Source organism: Schistocerca nitens, chromosome 4, assembly GCF_023898315.1.
Source record: "Schistocerca nitens isolate TAMUIC-IGC-003100 chromosome 4, iqSchNite1.1, whole genome shotgun sequence".
Classification (NCBI taxonomy): domain Eukaryota; kingdom Metazoa; phylum Arthropoda; class Insecta; order Orthoptera; family Acrididae; genus Schistocerca; species Schistocerca nitens.
Window position 1 is genome coordinate 114367999 of NC_064617.1, and position 21613 is coordinate 114389611.

Consider the following 21613-nt stretch of genomic DNA (forward strand, 5'->3'; position numbering starts at 1 on the left):
CTGACGCTTATAAGCGTCACAACAAGCCATGAGCCAGTGTGGCTCATGCTCACTGTCGGATTACTCAGTCTAGTTGCAGCGTCTAAGCTAGCATCAAAACGTGTAAACTTTTTTTTTTGTGTGGTCAGTTATCAAATGTATATTGTTCGTAATGGCGGCTAATGAACCAACATCTGGACCTTCCAATGTGAAAAGGAGCAGAAAAAGTGTTAAACTGACAGAGGAACAGTTACTTAGTGTACTAGACGGCAGTGACTTTCTGTGCACTGGGGACGAGGTATACCACAGATTGTCATTTAGAGCCTGCAGAAGAATTGCAGAGTGATGATAGCATGGAAGCACAGCCTTCGAATCTGTTTCGTGACAGTTCCGAATCTGATGATACAGATCATGACGATTGTGTGGAAATCGACGACGAAAAAGAGCCCGACCTGTCACACGGAGATGATCCAGGTGAGTCCTGGCATAAAGAACCACATAATATGCAGTATCACCCATTTACGAAGGAAGAAGTTTTGCAAATTCATCCTGCTGGCAATTCTCTTATGGATTTCTTCAGATTATTGGTAACAGACGAAGTGTTGCAACTCGTAGTTGACGAAATGAACGATAATGCAGTCAACATAATGCCGAGCTAAAATACAAAAGAGGGATCTAGGATCTGTAAATGGGAACTTCTAAGTATAGGCAAATTACTAGTTTTCCTGGGTGTTTCGTTACATATGGGTAACGTTAAATATCCGCGATGACAAGACTACTGGAAGAAAGAACTGCTGTTTGAGAATAGAGGAATAGCAATGAGTATAAGCAGAGACCAGTATTTAATCATATTACGCTCTCTGCATTTTGCAAAAAATACACTTCCAGGAAACCCGAAACCAGACGACCGTTCATATAAGATATGACCTGTATTGGATTATTTTAACATGAGAATGTCTCAATTGTATTACCCAGGAAGAGATTTATCAATAGATGAATCAATGATTCTTAGGAGTGGAAGACTGTCATTTAGACAATACATAAAAAGCAAACGTAATAAATACGGCATTAAGGTATACATGGAATTCAAATTTTTCCTGAATGCAGTGGATTTGTTGCTTGTTTGAATTGTATTTTTTGTTACATTATCAAGAAATCACGAACATTTGAATTACGCCTGTGACCCCTACAGACTTTAAAACATGACCACAATACAGTCGAAGCTTATTTGAAGTAATGCAACTAAGGTGTCATCATTAAGTAGGTATAGAACATGATCCTACAGATCTCACAAGGTCTTGACATCAGCCTGTAGCTCAGGCGTGCTTAGAAGCATCGGCTACGAGTGGTACCTGCCGTTTTGGAGTGTTACCGGCCCGCACTCAAGCGTTACTGGCCCGCAATTGCACGCTGCCCGGCCGCACTGGAGAGTTGCGTGCCTGCACTGATGCCGCAGCGGAAGTGTTAATGTGCAAGGGATTTTACATACTCCTGCTGTTGCAAGCAGCAGGCATAGGTCCTTGTGCTGATATGATCTGTGACAGTTTTTATGAATTGGAGGCAAACATTCCCTCTAATTAATTCTTTTTCATTAGAAGCTCCAAGGCTTTTAGAGCGTAATGCCCTATTTATCTCTTTCTAGAGTATCCATTTCATCCGAGTAGTTCTTAACACTGCCGTCCAGTGACACCACAGTGGTGTCGTGCACGAAATAGCGGTCAACGGCCAGGGACACCACAGGGGTGTCGTGTGCATAGTATCGCTCAGTTGCCGGCGTCACCACACTGGTGTCATGAGCATAGTATCGCACAGTGGCCGGTGACAGCAGTTTAGTATCTTTTTCATTCTGTTGGTGTTTTGTTTAGCTAACAATAAGTTTTTGTTTTTATAAGTACTTGTGCACTTTCATCATGGCAGACAAAAGAGACGATACGATTATTTATGATGAATGCGCGGACGTCTTGTCTGACATTCCGGACGACTTGGCCGATTCGTAAGAAGACATTGTATATAAAAAAAATGAAAGTGAAGCAGAATCGCTGGAAGATAGTGAAATACATCCAAGAAGAATTCGGCGAATGCTACTGTTGCCAACCGATTCGGATGAATCAGACGAAGAAAACATGCTATGATTTACTGAGGACCAATAAGAGAGTTGAAGGATCTCCGTGTCCACATATATTTCCCAAAGATACACAGAGTGTCATGGATATCGTAGAATTATATATTGGGAACAATTTATTTGAATACATTAGCAACGAAACCAACAAGTATAACAATCAAAATTGCAACAGAAGGAAACTAGATAAAAGAAATGCCAGATCTGTCGACGTTACGGGACCCGAACTTAGAAAATGGTTTGGACTTGCTATCCTTATGGCAATTGTAAAAAACGATTGATGATTACTGGTCAACGAATATGTTGATAGACACACTGATGTTTCACAAAACGATGTTCTGCAACTGATTCAGACAAATGCTATAATTTTTACATTTTTCAGACATCAACAATAAACCAGATTATGCCAACCGACTTTTCAAAGTGCCATTCGTAATAGATTATTTTTCCAAAAAGTTTAAAGAAACATTTAATCTAAGTCAAAACATCTCAATTGATGAAGGAATGATACCGTGGCGTGCACAGTTAAATTTTAACGTTTACAATCCGTCGAAAATTACGAAATATGGCATACTCATTCGAATGTTGTGAGATTCGATTACGGGATTCATTTCCTCATTCAAGATATATTCCAGCACTGGTCAACCTTTAGCAAAAACAGTGATGGAAATATTGACACCTTATGGAAAGTGGCATCATCTCTACATGGATAATTATTATAACAGTGTAGAACTTGCAGAGAAGTTACTTGAAAAGAAAATTCAAGTTTGTGGAACGATACGGCAAATTAGAGGATTTCCGGAAAAATTAAAGCGCACAGAAGTCAATGTGTTTAAAGCTTGTCATCAATGGAAAGGTGACAAGCGGCCAGCAACAAGCCAAGTAATCCAAATTAGTGCTGCCGGCGCCAAGCGAATAAATTTTTACGAGACGTGCAGACAGCAAAGTGTTAAATGCCCATCCTCCAAGTACTGTGGTTCATAGTCTTTTAGTCTGGTCCACTGATGTTTTGATTATTCATCTTTTGGGCTTGGCTGTTTTATAAGCACCTGTAAACCCAAAAATGAGGAAATATAGAAATTCTAAGAGCTTTTTAAGAGTAAAGGATTGAAATTAGACGAACTACAGGACCTGAGTGCTAAATAAAACAAACAGTGCTAACTATTCCCTGTTAAAAGTTCCATATCACACGTCGGCACACCTCTGCAATCTTAGGTAGCAGTTTGATGATGTCATTAACCAACCTTTGCATAGATACGTATAAACAGTTCAGCTCGCTGGGCTTGTTGGAGACTAAGTGCTTTCTGCGTCATTATTGCCTCTGATGAGGTCTCCAGCATTGGACCACGGCCTTATCCCCATAAAACAAATATTGCCAATAACTCAAAAACTGGCCATGAAAGCCTGCATTGTATGATTGCTTCTACATCTGTCGATGACTCTCCATTCCTGCATCCTCTCTACTAAGAAATCCTTAATCCAGTCACAACTTTCACTTCATACACCATAGCTTGTACTTTTGATAATAAGCGTAGGTGTGATACTGAGTTAAATGCTTTTCGGAAAATGAGAATTACTGCATTTGCCACAGTGGATTGATCTGTTGCTTTCAGAAAATCATGTGAGAAATATGTGAGTTGGGTTTCACATGACCCATGTTTTCAGGATCCATGCTCGGTTGCATGGAGGTGGTCATTCTGTTCTGAGATCGTTACATTTCAGAATAAGTTCTAAGATCCTACAACAGACAGATGTTAAGGATACTGGACAGTAGTTTTGTATATCACAGCTGCTACCCTTCTTGTAGATGGATATCACCTGGACTTTTTTCCAAATACTGGGCATTGCTTTTTGTTTGTTGTTGTTGTTGGTGGTGGGGGGTGGGGGTGGGGGGAGGTTGTGTGTGTATCTATGACAGATTGTAGTTAAAAGAGAAGCTAACTTGGCTGCAAATTTGGTTTAAAATATGACGGATTCCATCAGTCTCCTGCTTTGTTCATTTGTAGGAGTTTCAGCTGTTTTGCAAAGCCACTGATTCTAATATCTACATCACTCATCTTTGCAGTGGTGTAACTATTAAATTGGGACAATATCCATGGATTATCCTTTGTAAACAAACATTTGAGAACATGAGTGCAGCATTTCTACTTTTGCTTTGCTACCCTCAATTTCAGTTCCTGTCTTGTCCATGAAATGTCTGGGGACCAAGTTTGCTGCAAACATCCTGGCCTCTTGTGTGATTTTTCTGGATCACTATTCCAACCCTCATACAATAAGATACCTGCAGCAGTTATTGCAAACAGTTCATTGAAAACACTTTGAACGTTATCATTTGGGCTCCATTAAAGCCATCTCGTCAGACGGCACTTAGAAGATGATGAGACCTTAGTCAGACAGATCACTCAGTGGATGTGACAGCTGTCCCAAGAATTACTTGCTGCAGGCTTTCAAGACATTGTCAAACAATTGGATCAGTCTGACATTAACGTCCTAGTACACACACTAGAGAAAAATTCTTATCTACCAGAAGTGTGCCTTGTAATGTTGAAAGTCTTATGAAGATCTCTCAATTGGTAAAAAGAGTGTCTCAGTGTTCACATCTCTGTGAGGGGACCTCCAAGTGGGAGGAGACCGTGAGAAAAAGACTGAAAAACCAGCAAATGGGTAACATTCTACGAGTCTGAGTACAGAATGTTTGGTCTGATTGTGTTATGGAAGCCACCAAATCTGGAAATAGATATGCAAATGCTTGATTTTGATAATAATGTGAATCAATTGAGTGCAATAGAAAGACTATAAGGAATTCTGGTCATATGAATATATGTAACTACAGCAGCAGAAAATGTTATAACAGGAGCACAATTTGTTATGGATAGGAAGATACAGCAGAGTGTATTACTATGAACAATCAGTAATAGGATAATGCATATCAGCACTGACAGCAAACCAACACCAATACAAGACAGTTCACACCCACATGCTGACATTACAACCAGAAGACAAAGAGGTAGAGTATAAGGATACTGAATGAGTAACTCTATACCTAAAGGAAAATTAAAGTCTAATAATCATGGGGGATTATAACATTAGAGTTAGGGAAAGAAGAGAATAATATAAGCTTGTTATTACAAAAGGAGAAGTGAGTTCTACAATAAAGGTGACCTAACAAAAATTAATAATACTGTTCACTAATCACAAGTGGTGGTGGTATACATGGAAAAAGCATGGACACACCAGAAGTTACTGACTGGATTGAATCATAACAAGAGCTTCTAAATTCAAATACTGGGTTATATGTAAGAGTGGTGATGAAAACTAGAGATCTGCTAGATGACAATCAGTTTGACTTCAGAAAAAGGTAAGGGGCCACAGAAGCACTTATAATGTTGAACTTGATAAGACAGACAGAAATCAAGTCACTTTTATAGGATTAGCCAGCTTAGAAAAAAATGATACAAGACATTCGAAATTTTTGTGACAATAGTTTAAAGCTATAGGGAAAGGTGGGTAATGCACAATAGTACAAGAACCAAGAGAGAACAACAAGAATGTAAGACCAGGAGAGGAGTACTCTGATTTAAAAAAAAAACCACCTGCAACTTGAGGCTCATTCCATTAATGGAATTATCAATCAGTATCAAACCAGACATTCTTTGATCCCCAGTACATATAAAAACATTTCCCTCTGTTCTTTCATTTATTCCTATCCGTTGCTCAGATAACAAAGAAACAACTTTTCCTTTACTTACAAAACTGCTTTTAATTTTTTCCTTGTGTGTTATCTAGAATATTATACAATTAATTTAATAATTTTCTAACTGCTGCCAGTCACTTGTAGCAACAAATCTCTTATAAAATTATTGTAGCTTGCAGTACATCCTAAGATTTATTTGTTTATTCTTTATCTATCCATTGATTGATTAATTTTATTGCAATAGTGGTGAGAGTTTTTGCTTTAGTAATTATATGGACCATGAAGCAAACTAGACGAATCCCTAGCAAACATCAGTTGGGTGAGATGTAGCTTGAGTACCACACACACTTGAAGCCAAAGTGGCATGGTGTTACACTGCTAAGATATATTAAATGTGATATATGCAAAATGCTCGACTGAGAAAGTGCTTAGGACAGTAGTCATGAGGTGGTCTATTAGTGAATAATAATTTATACTGTGAATGTTCAAAATCCAAGGCAGACTCATGTCAGCCAACAGAGGGCACTCGAGCTATGAGAGTCAATGTACTTTGGTTGAATCCAGAATTAATGTCGCACAGTCACCAGGATAAACTATGAGTGAAGTTCAGAATCTGTGTTTCTGTAAATAATACGAATGCCAAACACTAACAAAATTTTCAGGTAAATCACAAAGCCTATCTTCTGCAGAGATCAGTGAAAGCTTAGACAAAAATTCTAATGCTAGTGGCACATACAAAGAGAGGTGTGTGTGCGTGCTGTGTTCTGAGCATTAAAAATTTACTTTGATAGCACTTCTGCCTTTAGACTGTTGTGTTTACTATAACCACTTTCCTTTGGTGTATTTCGCCCTTGGACTGAAAATGTCCCGCTCACAGTAATGGACACCAATGACAGCACTTATTAAAAAATACAGTATCGGCACAGTCAATTATGCGATACTAAATTTTCAATAACGATACTGTTTTATTTAATAGCTGTCGTTCTGTGGAAACAGATTCATATGGATCCCTGTGATGCCAATACCTGAATAACCAATATCTTGTGCAATTAAAGCCAAGTTAATTGCCTTTGATTTCAAAATTTGAGGGAGAAGAGCAAAATACAAGGAAAATGAATTGTGATTTCATCTGTTGCTCTAAATGAATATTTTCCCCACCTCTTTTTCAAGGACTTACAGTACCCAAATGAAGTTCACACCATATCAACAATGCAATGGTCATAATTTCCTTTTTTTTTAATAAAAAGTTCCACTGATACATTTTTTTTACACAAATTAATGGCAAAAATACATTTTATTAAAATTACAAATCATTTGAAAAGGGGAAGCAATAAACAGAAGTCACAAGTTAATGCAGGAGTCTTTTTAAAAATCTAAGTACCAATTAAGCCAGTTATAATGTTTCTGTTGAAACACAGTCAGCAAGTCAGCCACAGACTGACAAGATATTAATTTTTACTAAATTCATATATTTAGTCAACTTAAATTGCACATTTCTTGATCACTACACATTTATTTTTGAAATGCACTAACTTATAACATTACAGTGAAGCTTTAGATTTAATGGACATAATTTATCAGTTTCAAGTGAAAAACAATATTTTTGAATTGAAATCTTCATTACATTCCATTAAAAACAGTGCACAATTTTGTTGGCAACCCTGCACATGTGTATCTTGTGTAATGGAAGCACAATGTGCGTCCTAAATAATAAACAATGCCATGAGTAGTAAAGCTTATTGCAGGTTCTCAGTACAAATAAATCACACAAACAGCACAGTTAAACATTTACCATTTACACATTCCAGCTCATAAATAATTCCACGGGTACACACATGCAGCAATATGTCAACTTCTCAATAATAAATTAATAAAACAATTTCGAATTTCATCGTGCATTTTATAGTAAGACACCTATAAGTCTTCAATGCATAAACAATTTATTTTACACCTGATCAAACAAAATATATATAAATCAATGATGTATTTGTAGATATACATCACACATTCCATGTAAAAACGCATAAGAAAATTACAGCACAACTCAGCCATACATTTCTTTTTAGAAAATAAAAAATGTATTGCATAACATTCTGCATAAAGCACACCGGAAGGTTCTCAACAAAGATACAGCTTCAAGATCATAGTGTTTATATACAGTAAATCCTTCCCCGGGACAACCAAGAAAGGTTATTTGCACAATAAATTAAGAACATATCACAAACTATATGAGATTACACTAATAACATAAATAAAGCACAATAATCACTAATACCTCATAGCTAAAGTATTGCAATGTAATGTATCCCACAACCCAGTTGTGAAGATAGTACGTAGACTTTGATGTAATTACCTAAAATACTAACACAAACCAAAATATTGCATAGCTGTATGCACACCAACAGCACAACCAACTAGTGGGTCATTAAAACATCTAATTAAAAATGGGAAGATTTCATCATCTGCTCCAATGGGCCTTATTAATGTACCAGCAGCAATGCAGCTTGTAACAATTGATGAAAATAGATGCTGATGATTTCCTTAATAGTTGTTCGCTCACAAGACTAGACCTTTTTAAGAATATCTGCATATTAATTACGTTTAACAAGACCTGTAATAAACAACAGGACTTTCTTGACTGAATGAAATTAGTTCACTGACAATTTAATCCTAAGCATTTCAGTAACATGTGATCTCAAATATTCCAAATATAAACTGGCTGACACATGAAATATTTTTCCTTCTGTTAAAAAGTTTCAAACAACCCATCATTGAGGAAATCACTACAAATGAAAATAAATATGACAAAAAATTAACAATTTGAGCTATAAACAATTTCCTCATGGCCTGTTGCTTGAAATGGCTTATTTTAGACAGTATTAACTGAATTCCTGAATGTGAAAATTTCAGATGATGACAACTGTCTGATGATGGTATCTGTTATACACCTTGTAAAAGATGATTGAAGGGGAATGGTCTGAAAAGTTTGAAAGATTCAAGGGACTCTGCAGATACAACAACAGTGTGATTATGACAACCCCAATATACTTCTTAAACATAACATTACAATACTTGAGAACAGTATACTGGTTTACCTCAAAGATAGTAATGTTGGCCATTACTGAGATCACTTTTCTGAAATATACAACAAAAAATTAATTCTAAATTTTAACTGCATATATGAAATTGTGTCAGAAATTAAGTCCAAAGCTGCTCAGAATAATAAATAACAATTAGTCCGATAAATAACACTCTGAAGGAAAAAAAACACTTTAAATAAATATATTACCAAATCATAAATAAATACTATTTTGTATAATCTTATAACAGTACTGAATAAAATAAAGTTATGTTTGTCAAAAATTTACAGCAATGGTGTTTTGATAGACCTAGAAACAGAAGTGCGCATTCACAAACATATCTGTAAGTTTTGTTCATCAAATAGTGTGCTACAAATTATGCGCGTGGAACTGGCTTAAGATGTTTTTCTCACAGTTGGAATGTACATACAAAGGAAATATTTCTGGAGTTCAAATCTATGACAAACTGGTGAATTACTGAATGGCTTATATCTCCAAAACTGCTGCAAAAGCTTTTAGGTACACTTCTGTGAGGGACATAATAAAAAGATAGTACTATTGGCCCAAACCAGGAGACAGATGCACAGTAACACAAACAAACTTTAGCTGCACAACATATTGCATTCCACAATACCTATCCCCAGTCACAACTTAGCCCTTACAGAAGTGCTTATCCAAGCTTAGCATACATCTAAGCCAGCCTTCTGTTCCAGATGTAGCCTGCTACCCACAAATGGGAGCTAATAAACAGTTCTCTGCAGCTTACTTGGACATTCTTATGAATGCCATGCTGAACCAAAGTGAGGCTTGTGGAATTTCAATCCATCCCTATACTTAATGTTTTTCTAAGAAGTAAAAATAATAAATTTTTGTGTAGCTGGGGGAAACAAATGACTACATCATCTACTGAGAATAGTATTGATGTGTGGCTGCTATACTGATCTAACATTACACCTACAGTTAATGAATTAATTTGCTTTTTTCTGCTTAAAAAAGCCAGGAACAAAATGGAAACATCTTTTAATTACACAACTGCCCTCTCCTAACACTTAAAGAACTTGGTAGTACAGGAATATAAAATGAAGTGGGGCTGTCAGCACTAACGACAAATGCCAAGAATCTCAAACAGCGTGGCCACTGCATTAAAAACAAAACCATATTAATCATACAAGTTTTAATAATTACAGCTATGACAAAGAACAAGCTGAAGTCACATTTTAAATGCACTTTTAATTTGATGGATACTGACTAGTTTGGAACTTTTGTCTTTATCTTCAAACTGACAGCTTTCATAATGAGGAATGTGTAAATGTTAAATTAGTTTTTGAAACGCCATGAAGCATCTTACAATCAGCTGAAAACTGTGGCTTCAAGAGATTTAAAATATCACTATTTACATGTTTGCATATAAAATCTATAGGCACATCCTCGTCACAAAGGAAAGAATTGATGGATCACTTGGGTGACATATTGCATTAAATAAAATGCAGCATAATATACATGGCAAGATATTTTTATAGTCTTCTACAGCTGTAGTGCAAACATTCCCACTTCAAATTTGCACACAACCCCATTACAGCTCTTTTCCCTACTCTTTGGTTGCACGAAAGCCACAAAAAAAGCATAGCTGTAAATTGACACTGCATAAATATTACAGAAATACTAACCAACCAATTTTTTTTTTTAAAAAAAGAATGTCATTTTGCTAATACTTTCCCATTTATACTGCACAGTACAGCATTAGTTCATGTTGTACACCAATGAAACCACAACACCAGCAACCTATGCACCAGGAACAATGTGTTTCATGATTTGCTTACAGCCACCTTGCTGCTTTGATTCTTGCAGCATCATGAATAACAAAACAAATGTACAACGTGAACTGATTTATGCTCATCAATGAAACTGGTGAACAAAGAAATAAAATGCTGATGACCTCTTCTTTTACATAAGCACCGAAGAATTAAAGAAGTACTGGTTACTTGTTACAACATTTGCGTATTACATATTTCGGTGATTGATACTGTCCATTAATATTATTGAGTCATGTCAGGAATTAATTAAATCCTAATTTTCTTCTACAGCACCACAATGATTAGCTGTTCAGCTCTCATTCATTTCTGGAAAAAATTAAAGAAAATACTTACAAAACAGTAAAAAATATGAAAACACTAGAATATTACATGAAAGAATGGGACAGAACTACTGGCCAGTACTTCTGTAGAAAGCAAATTTTCACTACTGCCAATACACACACAGAAAAGTATGAAAGAACAAACAGCTTTAGTTGAAAAACTGGATTTTTATTTTATTTATCCTCCACTGACGTGTTTCGCCTTATGCAAGGCATCTTCACATTTGCTGGCAAAATATGGTGTTAAGCACATAGGACATCACGTGTACACATACCCCAGCAGGAAACCATCATGGACAGAATTTGAGAAACATTGTGCAGTGTCTGATACAGAAGATGTTAAATACATGGCAAACCACACCCAAAGCACATGAAAGCCGCAGCATGTAGCTGCTCTCGTCAATTAAAAAGGCCTCGTGCAGTGTTCTTGTCAGATATGTGGTGCTGTCCACAGGCAGTAAGACAGGTTTAAACCTACATATAATGGAAAATCCAGGTTGGAACAATAACAACATTGAAAAGGATAGTTACTACTCACCATATAGTTCAGATGCTGAGTTGCAGATGGGCACAACTAAAAGACTGTCAAATAAAGCTTTTGGCCAAATAGTCCTTCATCAGAATAGACAACACACGCATGCATGTGCGCAAACGCAACACTCACTCACTCTCTCTCTCTCTCTCTCTCTCTCTCTCTCTCTCTCTCTCTCTCTCTCTCTCTCTCTCACACACACACACACACACACACACACACACGAGCACAGTCTCCGGCCATGTCAGTCAGAGACTATGGTCTCGTGTGTGTGTGTGTGTGTGTGTGTGTGTGTGTGTGTGTGTGTGTGTGTGTTTTCTAATGATGGTTCGTTGGTTTGGAGTGAAAGTGACTAAATTGCATGGTCATCAGTCCCTACATCTACATCCATACTCCACAAGCCACCTGACGGTGTGTGGCGGAGGGTACCTTGAGTACCTCTTTCGGTTCTCCCTTCTATTCCAGTCTTGTATTGTTCGTGGAAAGGAGGATTGTCAGTATGCCTCTGTGTGGGCTCTAATCTCTCTGATTTTATCCTTATGGTCTCTTAGCGAGATATACGTAGGAGGGAGCAATATACTGCTTGTCTCTTCGGTGAAGGTATGTTGTCGAAACTTTAACAAAAGCCTGTACCGAGCTACTGAGCGTCTCTTCTGCAGAGTCTTCCACTGGAGTTTATCTATCATCTCTGTAATGCTTTCGCGATTACTAAATGATCCTGTAACGAAGCGCGCTGCTCTCCGTTGGATCTTCTCTATCTCTTTTATCAACCCTATCTGGTACGGATCCCACACTGCTGAGCAGTATTCAAGCAGTGGGCGAACAAGAGTACTGTAACCTACTTCCTTTGTTTTCAGATTGCATTTCCTTAGGATTCTTCCAATGAATTTCAGTCTGGCATCTGCTTTACCAACGACCAACTTTATATCATTCTATTTTAAATCACTCCTAATGCGTACTCCCAGATAACTTATTGAATTAACCGCTTCCAGTTGCTGACCTGCTATTTTGTAGCTAAATGATAAGGGATCTATCTTACTATGTATTCGCAGCACATTACACTTGTCTAAATTGAGATTCAATTGCCATTCCCTGCACCATGCGTCAATTCGTTGCAAATCCTCCTGCATTTTAGTACAATTTTCCATTGTTACAGCCTCTCGATACACCACAGCATCACCTGCAAAAAGCCTCAGTGATCTTCCGATGTCATCCACAAGGTCATTTATGTATATTGTGAATAGCAACGGTCCTATGACACTCCCCTGCGGCACACCTGAAATCACTCTTACTTCGGAAGACTTCTCTCCATTGAGAATGACATGCTGCGTTCTGTTATCTAGGAACTCTTCAATCCAATCACACAATTGGTCTGATAGTCCATATGCTCTTACTTTGTTCATTAAACGACTGTGGGCAACTGTATCAAACGCCTTGCGGAAGTCAAGAAACACGGCATCTACCTGGGAACCCGTGTCTATGGCCCTCTGAGTCTCGTGGACGAATAACGCAAACTGGGTTTCACACGACCGTCTTTTTCGAAACCCATGGTGATTCCTACAGAGTAGATTTCTAGTCTCCAGAAAAGACATTGTACTCTAACATAATACGTGTTACAAAATTCTACAACTGATCGACGTTAGAGATATAGGTCTATAGTTCTGCACATCTGTTCGACGTACCCTCTTGAAAACGGGAATGACCTGTGCCCTTTTCCAATCCTCTGGAACACTACGCTCTTCTAGAGACCTACGGTACACCGCTGCAAGAAGGAGGGCAAGTTCCTTCGCGTACTCTGTGTAAAATCGAACTGGTATCCCAGCAAGTCCAGCAGCCTTTCCTGTTTTGAGCGATTTTAATTGTTTCTCTATCCCTCTGTCGTCTATTTGTATATCTACCATTTTGTCATCTGTACGACAATCATCCGTTAAGTGGCAAACCAGTAGTGGTTATCACAGGAAGGAGGCGAAAGACAAAGCCTGGAACTCCTAAGTGTAACTAAAATAATAAAAAAACACAGAAAAAAAACCCAGAAAAAGACAGCACAGACAAGTCATTAAAGGATCATTCATGACAAGGCATTAAAACCAAGAACCACGTCAGTCCTCTTGGAAGATAGCTGTGGCAGTGATGTGGCTCTGTTGCTGTTCCCGTGTAGTGATTTGCGAAGATTGAGGGGGGGGGGGGGGGGGGGGGCACTTAGCAGCGATTAAGTAGTGTGTCGGACTGAGACTCTAATTTGGGACCTTTGCCTTTCGCGGGCAAGTGGTCTACGAACTGAGCTACCCAAGCACGACCCGTCCTCACAGCTTCAATTCTGCCAGTACCTCGTCACCTACCTTCCAAACTTCACAGTTTTAATCTTCCAGGAAGTTTCATATCAGCGAACACTCCACTGCAGAGTGAAAAGCTCTTTCTAGTGATTACGTACTTCATAAAGAAAGGTATGAAAGCGAAGAACATTCATGTCGATTTCCAGGCTACACTGGGGGACTTTGCTCCTTCATATTCAACTGTTGGCAAGTGGACAAATGACAAATGGTTGGGAGAGCTTAGATGATGATCTGCACAGTGGTAGGCCAAGCTGTGTCACTACTCCAGAAATCATTGCAAAAGTGCCCAAAATAGTCACAGAGGAGTGCCGATTAAAAAGTGCGTCAAATTGCTCATGCTTGCCAGATGTCATCTGAAAGCGTATATCACAGTTTAACTGAAGAATTAGAAATGAAACAGGCCAGGAGGAAACTCAATTTCACGATGGGATCAAGGCACTGGAACATCGCTGGACCAAGTGCATTAATCTATAAGAAGACTATATTGGAAAATAAAGTTTCAGTGATGCAAGTTATTTCTTTATTCCATTCCGAGAATGTTTCAACCACCCTTGTATTGATGTGGAAAGGGTAGAGGCCAGGCTCTGCCACCAAGCAAGGGCTGCCAAGGGTCCTTGAGGGGGTCGGGGGCAGCAGGGGAGGGATGCCCCACCAACCTCTCAGGCGGTCAATGACGCCAAAAAGCCTTACCTTGAAGGGATGAATAGCAACCACCTTTGTGGGCAAAACCTATCAGCAGATCAGCCACTTTGGCATTGTCTGCTAGCATCAGAGGGCCTGCTTGGCCAAAAGCTTTGTCTGGCAGTCTTCTAGTTGTGCCTATCTGCGACTCAGCATCTCCACTATAAGGTGAGTCGCAACTGTCCCTTTTCAATATTCTCATTATTCAAGCCTACATAGATGTACCACATAGTAAATATGTAGGAGGTGCAGTTCCTCACGCTACCGGCTGTGTAATGGCAGCACTGAAATTTCTGTTTCCTGGAGAGAAGTACTGGCTCTCAAAATTTTATAAATATTACATAAAGATATCTGGCATGAAATAGCTATTAAAAAAAATAAACCTTTTCTGTTGATAGCAAATATTAAAAACTTATGACTACCGAAGGCATACATCAGTATCATTCAGCATAATTTGACAAGCCATTTACAGTTTAATTATATGTCATTATTACAGTTTCACTTTAGACAACATGATATTGCAATGGAAGATAATTTAATGTAGAAACAGCAACATTTCATTCATCATTCAAATAAATACTTTTAATAATACATCTGTAAAATTAGTCTGACACAACAGAAATTATATTATGTGCATTTCAAATCAGGTTATCATCATATTAATGTGCAAATGATTTATGACCTCTAACTGTGCTCTTGTTGTTGTGGTCTTCAGTCCTGAGATTGGTTTGATGCAGCTCTCCATGCTACTCTATCCTGTGCAAGCTGCTTCATCTCCCAGTACGTACTGCAGCCTACATCCTTCTGAATCTGCTTAGTGTATTCATCTCTTGGTCTCCCTCTACGATTTTTACCCTCCACGCTGCCCTCCAGTACTAAATTTGTGATCCCTTGATGCCTCAAAACATGTCCTACCAACCGATCCCTTCTTCTAGTCAAGTTGTGCCACAAGCTCCTCTTCTCCACAATTCTATTCAATACCTTCTCATTAGTTATGTGATCTACCCATCTAATCTTCAGCATTCTTCTGTAGCACCACATTTTGAAAGCTTCTATTCTCTTCTTGTCCAAACTATTTATCGTACATGTTTCACTTCCATAGATGGCTACACTCCATACAAATACTTTCAGAAATGACTTCCTGAAATTTAAATCTATACTCGATGTTAACAAATTTCTCTTCTTCAGAAACGCTTTCCTTGCCATTGCCAGTCTACATTTTATATTCTCTCTACTTCGACCGTCATCAGTTATTTTTCTCCCCAAATAGCAAAACTCATTTACTACTTTAAGCGTCTCATTTCCTAATCTAATTCCCTCAGCATCACCTGACTTAATTTGACTACACTCCATTATCCTCATTTTGCTTTTGTTGATGTTCATCTTATACCCTCCTTTCAAGACACTGTCCATTCCGTTCAACTGCTCTTCCAAGTCCTTTGCTGTCTCTGACAGAATTACAATGTCATCAGCAAACCTCAAGGTTTCAATTTCTTCTCCATGGATTTTAATACCTACTCCAAACTTTTCTTTTGTTTCCTTTATTGCTTGCTGTGCTCTTACCAGCTATCTATCTGGTGAATGGCCATTGCCAAGAACTTTGGCCAAGACCACAGAGCTGACCATCCAGTGGTAGAACAAGCTGTTTAATACAACATACTCAATTACAATACTGCTTCATAGCCTGTGCCATATGGGTGCTCCTTCTCAACAACAGCTTAACTTAACTATGTATCTGGGAGTTGTCCTTGCAACACATCTTTTGTTCCCATAACCTTCAGGGCCCCGGTTGCAACTAGCTCTCTGCTCCACACTCACCTCAACCCTCCCAAAGGAAATTAACTTCACTCACCCTGCAACCACAGCATTTCCCCTGCAGTCTCGCCTTCCTCTGTTTTGTTAACCCTTCCCAACTCACTCCTCAGAGTCATTACCACGACTGATGCCCATGTTGCATTCCAATTCTGAGCATCTACTGCCTTTCTCACCCACATTCCAATCTCTCATACTTTTTGCCCCCACCCAGCCACCCTTCTTCAACCCACTCTCTCCTCCTCGACTCCTTTTTTCTTTCTGGCAAAACTGTGTTGGCAAAACTGTGTTGCCAGCACAGTATATTTAGCCAACACAATATAGTGAAGTGTGTGAGTGTGTGTGTCGTATGGGCGCGTACGTGTGCATTGAAAATGGTAGTTTTCAGGTCATCCTAAATTTTCAGTCTTGTCTATTTGTCTTTCGAGAACTCAACACCTCAACTAATTGACGAGTTGTTACCTTTGCTTCTAATTTATGTAGTGACACTCAAGAGTCTCATTAGGAAATTAACAATGTCTCAGAGCACCAAATATTATGCACTTACTGCAGTATGTTTGTAAGCATAAAATCAAAATGCTTAACACTTTATATTAACCTGCAATGATTACTATGTACATGATGCACACCATTTTACTGACCACTTTAAAACATCTGATTTTGTGTTATCAAAGTTGTTTTTTAAGGTCTAACTGCATCGATATATCCGTCTCTGTTAGGCAGGTCTGCGGTTTACATAATGTGTTCCACATCAAGAAATGATGTCCTGGGACTTCTGAGTGAGTAAAAGTTTCTGTGACTTCTGAGTGAAGAAAAGTTTCCACCTCAGACAGATGCTGCTCTGCTGAACAAGAGAGAAGGTGGTAGGGATGGGGAGAGGGAGGGGGAAGGGGATGATGACAGGATTGGGCAGGTGGCAAAGGAGGGAAAGAACAGAATGTCAAATACTCACCTCTGTAGCCACCAGCCATAACTGCTTTCTTCTTGCGCATCTCATCGTCATTAATGAGTCTTGTAAGTGGTGAACCCTGTACAACACCGCCTCCTCGAATAGCAGCTGGGTTACCACTAAGATGTGTATGATGCTGACCAGCACGAATTGGTTTTGCTGTAATAATGGAAATATTCTATATTACGATACATGAATAAAAAATTAATAAGTTCTACAGTGAATTTAAATGCTTTCAAAAGAACCACTGTTCAGGATTAATTAATCTGAAAATAAATTTCCTCATATTTCTTATAAATACAAGTAGTTATACTGCTACAGGCACATTCCTTTAATGTGAGTCTATTGATATAACAATGTTCTTAGTATTTTACTTATTCTTCAAAATGAACAAATACATAAAGAATCCAGCGCACTACAGAAGATGCAAGTGTTTGTGTTTTGTGGAACATATTCATATTTTCGTTCTTAAACACCGAACACCATTTACTTTGTTTTTAATGCACTCCAATGAGTTGCTCATACAGCACAACAAGGAGTATTAACTTTCCAAACACAAAGTTAAGGAAAGGCTTGATACAATCCATGAGTAAAGAAAGTAGATGGCATCGTATAATCCAAGCCTGTGCGGCATTTTCTACATCAGTATGTGAAAATATAAGATCTGATAAAATGACACGACAAATGAAAAATTAAGTAAGAAATCCGAGTGAGTGAAGCTGTCATGTGTGTTCCTAACACCAATGGAAACAGTCACAAGAAATCAATTATGATGTACATAATTTATCATTTAGCTTCCATTTTTATTTCCACCAGTTATGCATCAACTAAGTTATATGAACCTTCAAACGAGACATACCAATCTGGGCACTGGGTCCGCGTCTTGCCAAGTTCTTCTGACGAACGGCTTCCTTTATACGGTCAACCTCGTACTGGTACCTCTTGCGGTCCTTCATAGCACCTTCCTTAGCATCCTTCAGTGCAGATTCTAGTGCCTGCAAGTAATTAATTTATTAAGATTACTCCCACCAGCTACTAAGTGAAGCTGTAATGGCTGCATAGTCGTTCAAGTACACTGAGCAACAATACTTTATAACAAATAATTTTCTTCATGGATTTATAAAATTTGTGAAAACATTGTTTAGGTATACAGTCATTCAAACCCCATAAACGGAAAGCTGATGAGGAAAACAGACTGGATGACAGTCCCTGGAAAGAAACCTATCTATGAAATTTCTTACTGCAGATGACGATATGTTGTCCTAAATTTCACAAATATAAAATTTTTCTAAAAAAACAGCAGAAGAAGCAGAGGTCAGTCTTTGGCAACTGAAGCCGTTTTCATAATACTGTTACACTATCGTGTCATATAGTCTGAAACCAAAATATTTCGTTTAAAGTTAGCTGAAATTTAGTCATGTCAGAGGGTTTAAAATGAATAAAAAAAAACTATTTAATATGTTTGATGGTCTGTATCTCTATCAATATATATCAGTTAAGTGGTCAGAAATTACCTCAATTACTGAAGCTAATGAAACAGTCTTCTCTTCTAATCAATTAAAAAACATGAAATTAAGAAGTTCTAAACAAACTTCATTTACCTGCAGGACTGTATTTACTTAAAGTTATTCCATTACATAGAGCTTAAGGGAAGACAATGGACCAGTTACTTTGTAAATATGAGGAAGAGCCGCAATATTCCAAGGAACTACTTAACATGATGTGGCTAGCCGACTATCAGATGAATTAAAGCTAAATGACAGAACCACAATGTTGGCATTAATTTTATTCAACATAACATTTTCCCTTCATAAGGAACAAACAATATAAAAATTATCATTCAACTAAAAAGATTTTTTTCTTTCTTCAGCATTCTGCCTTTTAATTAATTTTCCAGTATTTTACAGTTTCTTCTCAAAGAAAATTGTGAGGTGCCCATTATATCTGTACACAGATTACACTTGGCTGAAAGAAGAAACAAAAGTTGTGTGAACTTGAGAAGAAACTAATAAACTGAAGAGGAGCTACACTTGGGACCCATTCTACCACAATACCTAATCGAAAGATACTAAAATGAATATACAGTACCTTAACTCTTTCCATAGTAGCACGTAGCCTCTTTTCCAATTTAGGAAGTTCACACCGCAGGTCAGCATTATCCCTCACAAGCTGCTTATGTACTTTTGTAAGTTGATCAAGATTGTTTTCAAGGAAACTGATCTTCTGTTTCTGTGCAAGTGAACCACCATCATCTTCATTGTCTTCAGCATTTGCAGACTACAGAGAAAAGAACAATATTTACTAGTCACAAAACACTAATATATGATAAATCACAGAAAGATTACATCATAGGGGCACACATAACCTGGTTCAAAATTACTAAGAAGATAGAGCAAAATGCCAGAAGATTATTTGAAGAAACCTGTCACTATGATAGCCAACTTCAAACAAATTCCTATACCACGAATCTGAATTATTTCATGAAAAAGCATATTCTAACTTTTTAACCATTTTTTTACACATGTACATAACAGCTGTAAGTATATATGCAAACATATTTTTGAAACTATCTCTCTAATTTTATACAAAATATTTGATCACAGAATTTTTAATTACTCATTGTTCTAGCACACAATGTGATGATGATGATGATGATGATAATAATAATAATAATAATAATAATAATAATAGAGCAAAAGAAAAAGTGTCTACAAATACACTAGTGCATTTTGGAACTAATTTTTCTGCAATATGTTCTGGGGACCTTTTCTGTTATCTTTCATTCCTTGTCTGAAGTTAATAATACAAATTGTCTTGGAATGTATTTAGTTTTCTATTTTTGTTTGTCAGAACACACAAGTATTTCCTTCTTATGTACAACTTGGCAGATTCTTTGCTAGGCACGCAATGCCTTTGCTTGAGCTATAATATGAAAATGGCTGATTTAATGTTTGGAGCAGCCATACGTAACATTTTTGAAATTCCCTCTCATTTGATTCTCCGATAAACTGTTTGGTGGGAGAAGAGGAGGATGAGTATAAAGCTTTTGCACTGACAGAGGAACACCCAAGCTTACATGAATTGTGAAAGATGAATTACATAGTATTAGATCAAACAAATAATGGTGCATAGTTAGATAACTATGACATTACATGTTTTCTTACAAGCTGAAATTTAGACATTAATTTTCTGAATCCTATTGTTATAGGCTTTTCTCATACGTACTTTGTTACCGTGACATGAAACAACTAGGATATTTACGCTATACAGCAGCAGGTACCTCAAAAACTAACAGCACCAAAAACTATACCTTATGAAGAGCAGATATATTTAATTTATGTGTGAACTGACAAATTAGATGGGATAGATATTTTGCATTGTTGATCAACATGGACTCATAAACCTTATATGCAATTACAAACAGAAACATACCCAATTTGATCAGTGCTTGTAAAACCTAAGAAATTTACACCTATAATGGTATTTAAATCTGACAGGAGTTCACCTGTGATGATAATTCTCAAACTGCAAGCTTCCTGAACTTCTCTTTTATCCTATGAGCCCAAAGATTTCTACAGTATAACCCCACTTTTATGTTCCAGGAATTAACATTTTCTCGCCGTTTACGACATTTTTTTATCACTCCTGTGCAGTTTCCTATGTCCACAATGTTAATGCGCACCCGATTTTGCTTCAAGAAATTCAAAATCATCCTGCGATTTACACTTCATGAAAAAATGTTTGTGGAGAAAAAACTGACATAAAATGACGATGGCATGATGTTTGTCATCAAGTAGTATTTACAAACATACATGATTAAGTTTCTTGACACCAGGGCACTCTACTCAGTGAATTTGACTGGTAAATTTGTAAAAGCTGGAACAAATCATGCCATATCTCCTGCCACTGCCGAGTGCTACTTGGCGTGGAGGCTGATGGGAGTAATTAGGTTTGGTCGAATAAAGATATTGTGACAAATCACAACCATTTCCAAACTGTCTCTACCGCATAAGTGCAGTTTTGTGATTGTTGTGATCTTCGTAACACCTTTGTCGAACCATATTTAGCACGTTTCATTGTTTGGTCATTTGTAGCGCTAGTTGACACCTTCACTCACTTTGTGCTGCTCAAACGTTTTTGGTTTAAAAACAGCACCAATTGTGTATTTTTTCATCCTGAGCAAAACACGTCAGAGAATCTATCCTCATTGTCAAGTGCAGTATTTAAGTATGTATTTTTTGTGATTTTACACAAACAATGTGCGTGATAATTTGCGTGTGTGGTTTTCTACATAACTGAT

At 37.6% G+C, this 21613-nt stretch overlaps 1 protein-coding gene across 1 annotated transcript in view; it reads right to left on the reverse strand.

The window, feature by feature from the left end:
- Nucleotides 1-7007: 7007 nt before the first annotated feature.
- LOC126251412 (kinesin heavy chain) overlaps nt 7008-21613 on the reverse strand; it is an 85786-nt gene continuing 71180 nt past the window's right edge. The window contains exons 16-19 of the mRNA XM_049951823.1: nt 19402-19590; nt 18173-18308; nt 17317-17472; nt 7008-10992 (exon numbers count right to left, since the gene is read on the reverse strand). Coding sequence (XP_049807780.1) covers nt 10976-10992; nt 17317-17472; nt 18173-18308; nt 19402-19590 — 498 coding nt within the window. The 3' untranslated portion in view covers nt 7008-10975. The remainder of the gene's footprint in view (nt 10993-17316; nt 17473-18172; nt 18309-19401; nt 19591-21613) is intronic.